Source organism: Lithobates pipiens, unplaced genomic scaffold, assembly GCF_037356315.1.
Source record: "Lithobates pipiens isolate NorthernLeopardFrog02 unplaced genomic scaffold, aLitPip1_a1.2 Scaffold_18, whole genome shotgun sequence".
Classification (NCBI taxonomy): domain Eukaryota; kingdom Metazoa; phylum Chordata; class Amphibia; order Anura; family Ranidae; genus Lithobates; species Lithobates pipiens.
Window position 1 is genome coordinate 586029350 of NW_027507758.1, and position 12498 is coordinate 586041847.

At 43.5% G+C, this 12498-nt stretch overlaps 1 protein-coding gene across 2 annotated transcripts in view; it reads left to right on the forward strand.

Annotated features, from left to right (window-relative positions):
* HADHB (hydroxyacyl-CoA dehydrogenase trifunctional multienzyme complex subunit beta) overlaps positions 1–11218 on the forward strand; it is a 51772-nt gene extending 40554 nt beyond the window's left edge. For both annotated transcript variants that reach the window (XM_077489145.1, XM_077489144.1), the window contains exons 14-16: positions 472–546; positions 1835–1999; positions 10762–11218. In XM_077489145.1, the coding sequence (XP_077345271.1) occupies positions 472–546; positions 1835–1999; positions 10762–10797 (276 nt within the window). In that variant the 3' untranslated portion in view covers positions 10798–11218. The remainder of the gene's footprint in view (positions 1–471; positions 547–1834; positions 2000–10761) is intronic.
* The last annotated feature ends 1280 nt before the right edge of the window (positions 11219–12498 follow it).

The following is a 12498-nucleotide window of genomic DNA, read 5'->3' on the forward strand; positions in this document are numbered from 1 at the left end:
TATTTGTGGGGGGGACATCAGTTTTATTTGGGAACAGCATCTCAGGACCGTGCAATTGTCAGTTAAAGTAACCCAGTGCTGTATCTCAAAATAATGGCCTGGTCATGAAGGGGGTAAATCTTCTGGAGGGCAAATGGTTAAGATATCTGCTGATGTCTAAAAGGGTCAAACAGTAGAAAAGTGATATTGACACCAACACAGGGTCCCTTCTAAACTAAGCCTACCCTGTAAAAGAGGAGCGTCTATACTTTGCCTTTTGTTTTAAAACTCTGCTTTGCTGTTGAGTTTCTGAGTGTTATAATTCCTACTTCTCCTCCTGCCAGCTCCTGGGTCATTATAGGATGTACAAGCCAGTGGGAGCAACAAGTGGTTCCCACACCCAGAACATTCAATTCTAAAAAAAAAGCATGTATTGCATCAGCAGACCTCGAGGGTCTTTGTTAACATTGTGTTTTTTTTCTCCTTGCACAGGGGCAGATCCTGGCCAATTTGAAAGCAATGGATTCTGACTGGTTTGCCCAGACGTACATGGGAAGGAAGACAAAGGTGACTTACCTAGCTTTTTTTTTTTTCTTTTCTTTTCTATTATTAAAGCAGAGTTCCAGGCTTTTTTTTTTTTTTTATGTTTGTTTATTAAAAGTCAGCAGATACAAAAAGTTTAGCTGCTGACTTTTAATAAACACATGCTTACCTCTTCCACGGTCCAGCGATGCGGCCGCATGGGGCCCTGCTCCTCTCCTCAGCGCCTCTATTGAAGCTGTGGGCACCCGGCAGTGACAGCTTGCGGCTTCACGGCCAGGCGCACACTGCGCATGCACTCTCCCAGTGGACAGGCAATCTTCTGGGACCTGTCACATGTCCCAGAAGATTGCCGAGAGGAGTAGTCACCTAGGCAGCCCATAGACGGAAGGAGGTAGTGGGACAGGAAGTCCCTCTCTAAAGTAGGCACCCACTCCCCCCCCAAAAAAATGGCATCATCTGTGGCAAGGAGTGCTTAAAATGCAAGTTCCACTTTTGGGTGGAACTCCGCTTTAATATAATACATCTAACCCTCAGCTCTGGAAATGACTGCTGCTCATAACAACCAATTCGATTTTTTTTCCTTTTTTTTTTTTTTTTTTTTTTTTTTTTAACTGGTCACCCTAGTCCCAACCCCCCTGCCTGTTCCCCTCAGGAAGTCGACACTGCAAACCACTAATCGCAGGCAGGGAGAAATTTCCTGGTCTGTGCAGCTGCAGACTAGGAAATGTCTCAACGCCTGTGATTGGTGGTGTGCCGTGTCTGCTTCTGGGCGTGAGCGGGCAGGTGGGCTGGGACTAGGACCCAGAATACGCCTGAGCCCATCTCTCCTGGTCATCTGTCCAGGACAGCTCAGTAGAAAGCATAACTCCACCTTCAGAGGCAGGAAACACAATAGGAAGGACTTTGAAAGGCTAGTCCCAGGCCTTGTCCTCCAGTATTTGTTTCCTCCAGAGTCTTTTAGAGCTCTCCTGTGGTTTGTATTATATTATAATTATATTCCTTACTTCCAATATGTCTTTTTATGCATCTTTCTATTTCCATAGCCCAATGGGGGCTCTTGTGCTGTCTGTTTTTAAAGATCCCCCAAAAATCTTTAATTGGTTAAAATAAATGCATTTTAATCACAGAAGTGGTGTAAAGAGATGCTTCTTCCTTTAAACTGTATGTCGGCACTATCCAAATTCACCCCCCAAACCTCTCCCCTGCTTCTCTAGATCTTGCTTCTATATTTAAAAAAAAATTTTTTTTTTTTGTTCTATGTTCCTGCAGTGAGAAATGGCTTTTGTTTACTCCTTCTGACAAATTCTTGCAGGTCGGCGCGCCTCCTCTGGAGAAGTTTAACACCTGGGGTGGATCACTGTCTCTCGGTCACCCTTTTGCCGCTACGGGTGTTCGGCTGGTGATGGCAGCTGCTCACCGGCTGAAGAAGGAAGGAGGACAGTATGGGCTGGTAGCGGCATGTGCTGCTGGAGGACAGGTGAGTGTTTCACACAGTCTACTCCGTGTCTTTTGTTTTGGATTTTATGTGATCTGCTCAATGCTCACCGTGTGTGTGGTTTCTAAATGCATGTGCTTGTATGAGCAGCCATGATTGCTGATTATTTAAAGCGGAACTAATCTCATTGATTGTAACGGTGTCAAAAAAAGTTACATTCCCGGCACTTTCTGGGAATGTAATTGTCACATCGGTTGTACTCATCCAATGGCTGGTGTCATAACTGATCACATGTGCAGCATCATGGCAGTTGAAGATCAAACAGAGGCTAAGATGGCAGCTTCCTAAACTCTCGTTTAGTAGAATGGGTTTACTTCCTTTTTCATTCCCTGCAAAGGCAAAGCATAATGGACTACTATGCATCGCATAGTAGCCCATTATGTGTCACTTACCTGACACAGGAGCCAGCGATGTCACCGCTGTCCCCTGTAGTCCGCCACATCCATCTTTTCGGTGGGGTCTCGCAGCTCCGCCGCTGTCATTCGGCAGAGCCGCGATGACGTCACTCCCGCGCATGCGCACGGGAGCCGACACGCGCTGCAGCTCCATTGTTGGAAATGCCGCGCTCAGTGCGCCTGTGCGCCGCTGTCTACGGTGCATGCGCCGTAGACAGCGGTGCCTGTCTTCAGGCAAATATCTCCTAAACCGTATAGGTTTAGGAGATATTTCTTGGACCTACAGGTAAGCCTTAATCTAGGCTTACCTGTAGGTCAAAGTGGTTTGTAAGGGTTTACAACCACTTTAAAGCTGGAGTTCCGGCGTTTTTTTTTTTTTTTTTTTAAGTCAGCAGCTGCAAATACTGCAGCTGCTGACTTTTAAAATATTGACACTCACCTGTCCAGCGCGCCCGTGATGACGGAACCCGAAGCCGATCTGTCGCTCGGCTCTCGGGTGCTGCCGCCGCCGCCATCTTCGGTATGGGAATCAAGAATTGAAGCCTTGCAGCTTCACTTCCCGGTTCCCTACTGCGCATGCACGAGTTGCACTGCACAATACAGGCTGTCCCTGCTGTCTCTGGGACTCATGTGTTTCCCAGCAGACAGCGGGAAGGGACAGGAAATGGCGTAAATACCCGCAGATTCTGCAGCTATCTATTCCCGGAAGTGGGTGCAAATACCTATATTATACAGGTATCTGCGCCCACCTCCCCCCTGAAAGGTGCCAATTGTGGCACCGGAGGGGGTGAGGGTTCCGATGAGCAGAAGTTCCACTTTAGGATGGAGCTCCGCTTTAAGCTTGTGCTGCTGTGTAAGTAGTGCTGCCCATGCTGTTCGGAGAACAGAGCCACTGCTGGGATTGCTCAGATCAGTGTAATGCAGAAATCACTTTAAAAGCAGTTCACTGTTAGGCTATCAAAATTCGTGTGTGCTTTTTCCTTGGTTCCTTCATGAGCAGAGCTCACTGAAGCCCAGATGTTCAGGACAAATTTAGAAGCATTAATGTGCACTACCTGGAGAAGTCACAGAATTTGCAAATTTTCTTTACTCTGCCCCTTTTGTCCTATTTGAATAGGCCCAGTTGTTCCAGAGCTGGTATGATGGTCTACAGCAGTGTTTCTCAACTCCAGTCCTCAAGGCACCCCAACAGGTCTTCAGGATTTCCATTATTTTGCACAGATGATTTGATCAGTTTCACTGCCATTAGTGATTACTACAGCCGTTTCATCTGAGGGAAATCCTGAAAATGTGACGTTGGGGCACCTTGAGGACTGGAGAAACAATGGTCTTACAGCATGCTCGGCCCCTCGCTGTTCTGTAGGAAAATAATAATTCGATTTGATTGACACTGGTTTACCCCTTCCTAATATAAAAACACGATTGTGAGATTTCCCCCTTACAAATGGTTGTAAAAGCCAGTTCACACCACATGCAGTGCAGTGTTTGTTTTTTTTTTGTTTTTTTTTTGTTTTTTTCCTGCATCAAAAACAAATGGAAAGTAGATTATATGGTTTCCAATGGCATAGTTCACACCAGGGCAAATCAGTTCCATGGCTTTCCAGTTCCAGAAAAAAAAAAGTAGAACTGAACTGTACTGGAATGCAGTAAAATACACTAGAATGCATCAAAAAACGCACCGGACCTCAGTACAGTGAAAAAAAGCATCTGGAATGCACCTGGAAATACATAAAAAAAAATGCATCTGGAACGGATCTGAAGTGCGTTTTTGTGGTGTGAAACAGCCCTGAATGCTCCAGGTTTTATACCTTTTTAAAGCATTCTCTGCATTAAGGTAAACTTTTTTTTTTACTTGCCGCTCCTCCCCTAAATACACACCTGAGCCCAACTTGGATCCAGTGCCGTGTCTTAGGGATGTGTTCAGTTTTAACCAGTTCAGCTCTTTGGGCGTACTATGTACATCCAAAAAAGTGAACCTTTGATCACAAGCTGATGGCTGTGATCAAAGTGTTTGTTTTTGGAGAGCAGCCGACTAGCTTCTAATTGAAAGTGTTGCTGCAGCTCCATAGCTGCCGATCACTTTCACACAGCCAGCTGCGCGGTGCCCCTCCGTTCCACCGACGGCCCGCCCTCCTCCCGTAGTTCCAGGGCTGTCCAGTACTTACCGTCGCCCGGCAACGCATCCACTGGTGGGGTGAAGGAGACTGTAGTGAGACCGAGACAAATCCATGCCCCGATCCCACATGCAAACAATGAAACCAGAAGTGATGTCATTTCCGGTTACGGATGCCACTTTTCTGGCCAGTACAGCCATGAGACACCACCTAACCAAGCTGATCTGTGCGAAGGGCAGGGGAGACATTGGGGTCCATTAGACCTATTATGTCTCCAAAAAGAGTACCTGTCACCTGCCCAATTCTATCACACAGGGGTTTATTAACCCCTTGTGATGGCAATCACATAAAAATAAATGAAAAAATAAAAGCAAAAAAATAAATTGCCAAAACCCCCGTTGCCCCGCATATCTGCACAAACGTGAACTCATGCCCAGGGTGCATACGTGTATTTAAACCACGGTCGCACCACACATGTGACACATCGCCATGAACGTTAGAGTGAGAACAATAATTCTAGCACAAAAGTTACTTGTTGACTCTAAACTGATGAGCTGCAATGGCTTTTAAAGCATTGCCTATGGTGATTTCTGGGCACCATAGTTTAGTGATATCATGGGCTCACGCAATTTTAAAACGTGGAATACTGGGTATCTGTTTACTCGATGCAACTTCATCTTTTCTATTTTAACCAGACATGGGTATTATATGGCGTGGTTGTGCACTAAAATTAATTTTTATTATATTTTTTTTCTGGAAAATTTGCGACTAACCACTTTAGCCCCTTAATGACCAGAGCATTTCTTGCGATTCGGCACTGCGTCGCTTTAACTGACAATTGCGCGGTCGTGCGACATTGTACCCAAACAAAATTTTTCCCCACTAATAGAGCTTTCTTTTGGTGGTATTTGATCACCTCTGCAGTTTTTATTTTTTGCGTTATAAACAAAAAAATAGTGACTTGGAAAAAATAAGTTATATTTTTTACTTTTTGCTATAATAAATATCCCCAAAATTCTTCTATATATTTTTTTCGTTAAAAAAAAACCGCAATAAGTGTATATTTGGTTTGCGCAAAAGTTATAGCCTCTACAAAATAGGGGATATAGTTATACCATTTTTATTTATTTATTTTGCTACTAATAGCAGTGATCTGCGATTTTTAGCAGGACTGAGACGTTTCAGCAGACATATCGGACACTTTTTTTTAAATTTTTTTTTATTTATTTTTTTGGGACCATTGACATTTATACAGCTAACAGAGCTAAAAATAGCCACTGATTACTGTATAAATGCCACTGGCAGGGAAGAGGTTAATACTAGGGGCGAGCAAGGGGTTAATTGTGTTTTGCCTGGGTGTGTTCTAACTGTAGGGGGGGGGGTGGGCTCACTAGAACATGACAGATCACGGTTTCCGATCACTGGGTACAGAAGATCCCCGTCATGTCACTAGGTAGAACAGGGAAATGCCTTGTTTACGATCGCGGGCCACCGGCAGACATAGAGTCCTCGGGACACATGGGCATGCTGCCGCTGCGCGTGGCAGGCATGTTCGCCCACTAGCCAGCTTTTGAAGGAGGGATGTACGGGTACGGCCATTTGCCCAGCTTGTACCATTCTGCCGACGTATATCGGTGTGCGGCGGTCGGGAGCGGTTAAACAGTTGCGCAAATATCACCTGAAACAGAAATTTGCAACTATCACCTTGTTGTTTTACAAGGCCTCTGCTTTCAGAATGTGTGTATGTGTGTGTGTGTGTGTGTGTATGTTCTGGGGGATTATGTCATTTTATTGGCAAAAATTTGGATTTTTACATGTATGCGACAAAGAAAAAAAAAACACGCCTGAGCTCATCCTTACTCAGTAGATTAACGGGATTGTAAACCCTTTTTTTTTTTTCCCCATCTTAATGCATCCTATCACCCAGTGCCACTGGAAGCCATGCATGCCCATGTCATCACACTTCCTCCACCATGTTTTACATAGGAATTGGTGTGCTTTGGATCAGGAGCTGTTCCAAGCCTTCTCCGCACTTTTTTTCTTTCTTCCCGTCATTCTGCTACAGATTAATCTGAGTTTCATCCATCCAAAGAATGCTTTTCCAGAACTGGTCTGGCTTTTTTAGATGTTTTTTGACAAAGTCTAATCTGACTTTTCTATTCTTCAGGCTTATGAATGGTTTGCACCTTTTGGTGAACCCTCTGGGTTTGCTCTCCTGAAGTCTTCTCTTGATTGTAGACTTTGACAATGATACACCCACCTCCTGGAAAGTGTCCTTCACTTGTCTGGATGTTGTGTGTGTGTGTGTGTGTGTGTGTGGGGGGGGGGGGGGGGGGTTTTCTTTACCATAGAGAGGATCCTGTTATCATCCACCACTGTTATCTTCTGTGAACATCCAGGCCTTTTTATGTTGCTGAGCTCACCAGTGCGTTCTTTCCTCAGAATGTTCCAAACTGTTGATTCGACCAATCCTAATATTGCTGCTATCTCTCTGATGGATTTGTTTCGTTTTTGAAGCCTTACAATGGCCTGTTTTACTTGCATGAACAGCTCCTTTGAGCACATGATGTAGGTTCACAGCAATAGACTCCAAATGAAAATGCCACACTTAGGCTTCATGTACACGGGACATTTTTTACAGCCTCTCCTGAACGATTTAACTTGACAGATGGTAACCCACGTTTTAAAATGTCAGTTTTTCCACGTTTACATGCCGCGTTTACATGCCGCGTTTGTGTTTAGAAGCGTTTGTTTTGTTTTTTAAACGCGGGTTCCCACGTTTAAACACGTTTGTCGTCTGAAACGTTGGAAAATTTGGTGTCTGAACTCATATTTTTGCCTTCAAAAAAAGGCCTATAAACGCAATTGCCTAAAAACGACAGTAAACGAACCTGTGTGCATGTACACATAAGATAACATTCAATGAGTTCAGGGGCAGCTGAAAAAAGTGTCCAACTGCCTCTGCATGTCCATTTAGCAGCAGGAGTGTACATGGGGCCTTATGCAGGCCATACATGGTTGAATTTTTAACAAATTTTCTTTTCAAAATCAGAAAGTTATTTTTTTATTTTGTGATCCGATGGCGCCACCATTGATTTTCGAAATTCGGCCGATCAAGCCTTCAATTTCACCTCATGTTGCTACAGAAAAGAATTTTCGTGGCCGGGAATCTTCTTTTCTCTCCATAAATTTTCTTTTCTTATTACATTTCTCGCACGATTCTCCTATCATTGATTAGAAATTAATTCGTCGGGCGGGTGGCTATTCTTAAGAGCTCTAATTCCTAAACCCTTCCGATTTTGTATGTACATACCCTCAAAATTAAACTTGAGAGTGTGCACTTTCAGCCCATATCCATTATATAAATATAGCTGGAATATGTTTTGGTAAATACCTGAAAAAAACTAAAATTGTGCCGGTCAAAATATATATGGACCTAACTGTATGTGTGTAATGTGGTCCCAAAAGTGGAGTCATGGGAGCAACCTGTATTTGAAATTTATTTCAAAGTTCTTTTATATTTTATATAATTTTTTTTATTATAAATCTTTAAAAAAAAAAAAACTTTAGAAAACCTTAAATAACCAAAAAGCGTTGTGTTCCAACTTCCAAAGATCTAATATATTAAAGCTGTCATGGTAAGGAGAAGTTGTGTGCAGCAATTTTATATTTTGGTCTTTTTGTTGCCCGCTGTTACACATTTCACAATGCTGTGATTGTTATCTATGGCTAAGATGTAATTCCTCCAGGTAAACTTGTTTTGTTTTAGTATTCCTGCTGCGGTGAAGAGGCGCAGGCTGTAGCTAAATATAAACCTCATTTACCTTGAGTCTTAGTATTCCTGTCTGATCTGCTCCCCCGGAGTTTATTGTCAGAGGAAAATCTCAACACATTATCAATTACCTGCAGGTTGAGTCAGTGTTTGAGTTGTATCCCATGGATCCCACACTGCCAAGATTCTCTCATGTGTTAGTAACCTAAGGCCCCTTTCACACGAGTGGACCAGTCTGGTCTGCCTGTCAGTCTTTTTGACGGGCCAATGGCATCCTCCAGTCTTTGCTATGGAGAAGCAGGTGTCAACGGACATGTCCTTTGGCACACGCCAACATCCAATCCTATCTTCTAAAGACAGATGGCAGTTGGGTGTAAACGGACAGGCAGTCCATTTGCAACCAACTGCCCATAGAGGAGAGCGGTCTGTGTCTGCTCTGCATAAGCGGAGCAGTCCGCCTCATGTGAAAGGGGCCTTAGATGTTCATCCTGTTTACAGCTACTGATTACACAGCTCAGTAGCTCAAGCTTACATTTACATACACAGCGACGGTGCCAGACAAATTATTCATTTCCTAAGCCCACTCTGCCTGCCTTTGCAAGGCTGCATATACAATTTAAAGCGGTATTAAACCCAAAAATTTTATATTTCAACTTGCCAATCCTTACCAAATGTAGCAGTTGCATTAGTTTTTTTATTTTTTATGCTTTTCTTCCCTCCATTTTCACCCTTTTGTATCAAAATGCCTCCATCCTGTATGAAGGAGAAACAGAGGTGCCTTTTGACAGCAGCATTGTCAGTCTGGGGGGGGAGGTGTTAAATGTATTCGCAGATGTAGATAAACTAACAAATTGAAGCCAAATTCCAGCTCCATATAATTGGTTACTTCAAACAGTTGTTTTGGAATAAAAACTAATCGCTGCAAGCACCCTTGTCAGTGGTAAATGGTTTGTCTCAGCCCTGTAACTGCTACATCTGTAAGAGAGTTGTCGATGTCTGTGTACTATTGGCTAAATTCCCCAGATTTCCATAGTGAAAGTTTATTTCTTAGACCATTGTCCCCAGAACAAGCGTCCTTATTGGAAGATTTTCTCTCATGTCTTGCCCAGTGACCACTACAAATAGAGGGATAAACCTCCCCAATAGGGACATAGACAGGCATAAAAAACAATCTGAAGACCTAAACTTTCCCTACCCTATCTCAGACTACAAATTTAAAGTTTTGCCCAAACACTTTAAACTGACAATGCCAGAATTGTGGCATATATTGGAGTGGTTTTATCTTCACCAGACCCTCATCCAGGGGCAGCCTGTCCATTAGGGCCATCCCCTATATTATGCAGTGGATAGATTGAATCTATCCATTGCTGCCCCCTATTCATGTATCCGGCCCCTTTTGGGTCACCAGGCATATGAATTAGAAGGGCCAGGGTTTAATTTTATTTTTTTTGCAATGATTAGAGCCATAGGCTTCAAAATAGGGTGGACTCGGGACGCAGAGCATTGCCTCTGGAGCCCACCCAGGTGTGTTGCAACAGCAAATGAAAATTCACTGTTGCAACACTGATCTCCCTCCCAGCCAATCTGGGATCTGGAATGAAACCTATTGGCCAAAGTAGCAGGTGTTTCTATTGGGTGCCTAGTGCCGAGAGTAGAGACGAGACACCATGGAAGGTGCTCCAGGTGAGGACACCAGTCACCGGAGCAGCTTTCCCCGAGGCCGCCACGCTCTCACCACCCTCATTCAAAGTAAGGATATCGGGTAGTGCCGCTCCCCCAGCAGTCCGGGGCGTATTTTCTGCTCCCCCAATTCTGCTATATTATCTATTTTTTTGTGCAGCTATCAAATGAGAATGGATACACAGGGCAGGAATGGGAGTGGCCTCATTGTTCAGTGATGGTCTTTGCACTTTAATCGATGCATAATGACATGCTAAAAGGGAGGAGTAGAAAACCTATGACCTCTGGGTTGTACAGAAAGAAGAGGCAGTGAGGTCACAAAGTCTCAGCAGCTGGCAGACCTTCAGGAAAAGTCAGAAGGCACATTGGAGTTGATTTTCTGAAGACGAATAGACTGTTCACTTTGCAAGTGCATTTGCTCTCTGCAAAATATTTATCCCCAGAGCTTAGTGAATGGGTTGAAGCTCTGCTGACTTCCATCATCCAAAAATGCTGTTTTTATTTTCCTTCAACGTGATTTGGGTATTTTTTGCAAAGGGAAACTTCACCACATTCACTAAGCTCTCGAGAAATGTATTTTGAAGACTGCAAAGTCACTTGCAAAATGAACAATGTATTTGCCTTTTTAGTCACCACAGTTTTGCACGTATACGTGCATGCATTTTTTTATACTTTGTAATTCCAGTGTTTTTATAAAACAAAATCTGTCTTCCACTGAATGTAGACACCCTTGTGTACTTTTGACAAACTTGTGTTGTTTTTTTTTTTTTTCTTTCTTTTTAGGGTCATGGAATGATTGTGGAGGCCTATCCCCAATAACCTGTAGCTCCGTTTACTGTTCCAGCCTATGCACCAGAGCAATGCACTAATAACAAAGAATGTCTCCCTCCTGCACAGGATAAGTTTGCCGCACTGTAAATATTTTTTTAGTTGCCTTGTCTGCGGTTTTCAATACAATATTGATTTGTACTGAGCACCAAGCAATTCCTACAACATCGGATTCAATTGCCTAATGATGGACGGGGCCTATGTAAGTGCCCATGGCCGTTCCTTGCTTTTCTGTGTCCTGCGCAAGAAAACAGGAGTTGTTGAAATGCAGAAGATGAATTGTTGCTGAATAAAACCTGTAGTGCTCACATCTTTGAAATGAGCTTCTGGAAATATGAACTGTGTCAGCGTCTCTGCAGGAATTGCAGAGTGTTGAGGTTTTGAAAATTTAATAAAAATGTAATTTAGCAAATTTTGTTTTTTTGCTTTTATTTAGAGCAAAGTACTAAAATTCTTTTTTTAAATGAAGGAAGCACCAATTTTCTTAAAGGACGTGCGTTAGTATGACTGTTACTTCAATAGACAAAGGTTCACATTGTTCCATGTTAGTTCAACAGCATTTTTTGCAGACTGCTGCCTGGGGTAAAGAATTTTTTAGCTCTTACTGGAGCTGGTTTTCAGAGACACACAAGTAAATTTATTTAACCTGTTTTAGTACACATTATATAGTTTTAAAGTGAACCTGTATTGTCGTAGAACTATGGGAGAGTGCCATTGCTGGCCTTTGTTTAGTTTTGGCTGTCTTATACCTCAGTGCTTCACATAGTCACAAGCCCCAAAACAAACATGCATTAAATGAAAGCCAGGGAAAGGGCAGATCCTTATTTCTATACTTGTGTATATTGCATCCGCAATGTAGCCAGGCTATTGGCATTGATATTTTTAATAAGAAAAAAATTGTAGAGCTGTAGTCTTCTAACTGTGGCCCAGGGGCCAGGTGCGGGCCTTTGCTTGCTTTTTATCTGACTCTTGGGGCACTATTTCATCCACGGATACCTACAGTGGGGCATAATTCACCCTTCCCTCCCATGGAGAAGAACAATGGGGCACAGGACTTTCCACAGACACTAGCAAAGGGTCACAATTCCTTCCAATGACACCAATGAGCTGGTACCATTCTTCCTAATTACACCAACGCTGGGGCACAGTTCCTCCCACTGACAGCAATGATGGGATACGACCGTTCCTCCCACTAACACCAACAAAGGGGCACAATGCCACCAATGTTGGGGCACAATTCCTTCCAATGACATCAATGATGTGGAACGATTCCTCCCATTGACACAGAGGATGGGGCATTGTTTTTCCCCACTGACGGGACCTTTTCTACTCCCAGTGGACACTGTCTGGCCCCCCTAAAGTCTAAGGGACCGTAAACTGGGCCCTGTTTAGACAGTTTGGTGACCCCAGGTGTAGAAGAACAAGGAGGATGTATAGCTGACACCATCAGGGGTTCCCACCTTCACTGAATTCCTCCATCTACTGCTGTAGTCTATACACAAGATATTCTGCAAATACCAGCTTTCTGAATGTCTGTATTTGCATAGGGCTTGGCATGCTCCCATTGGATGGTGTTTGGCCCTGGCATTTGGACATTTAGGAAATGTTCACTGTATTTGGATTGCAGGGGGAAGCTTCAGGTGTGCTCCATACTGATTTTTGAAAGGCAGGGAGGGGAAAGTGCTGCAGGTA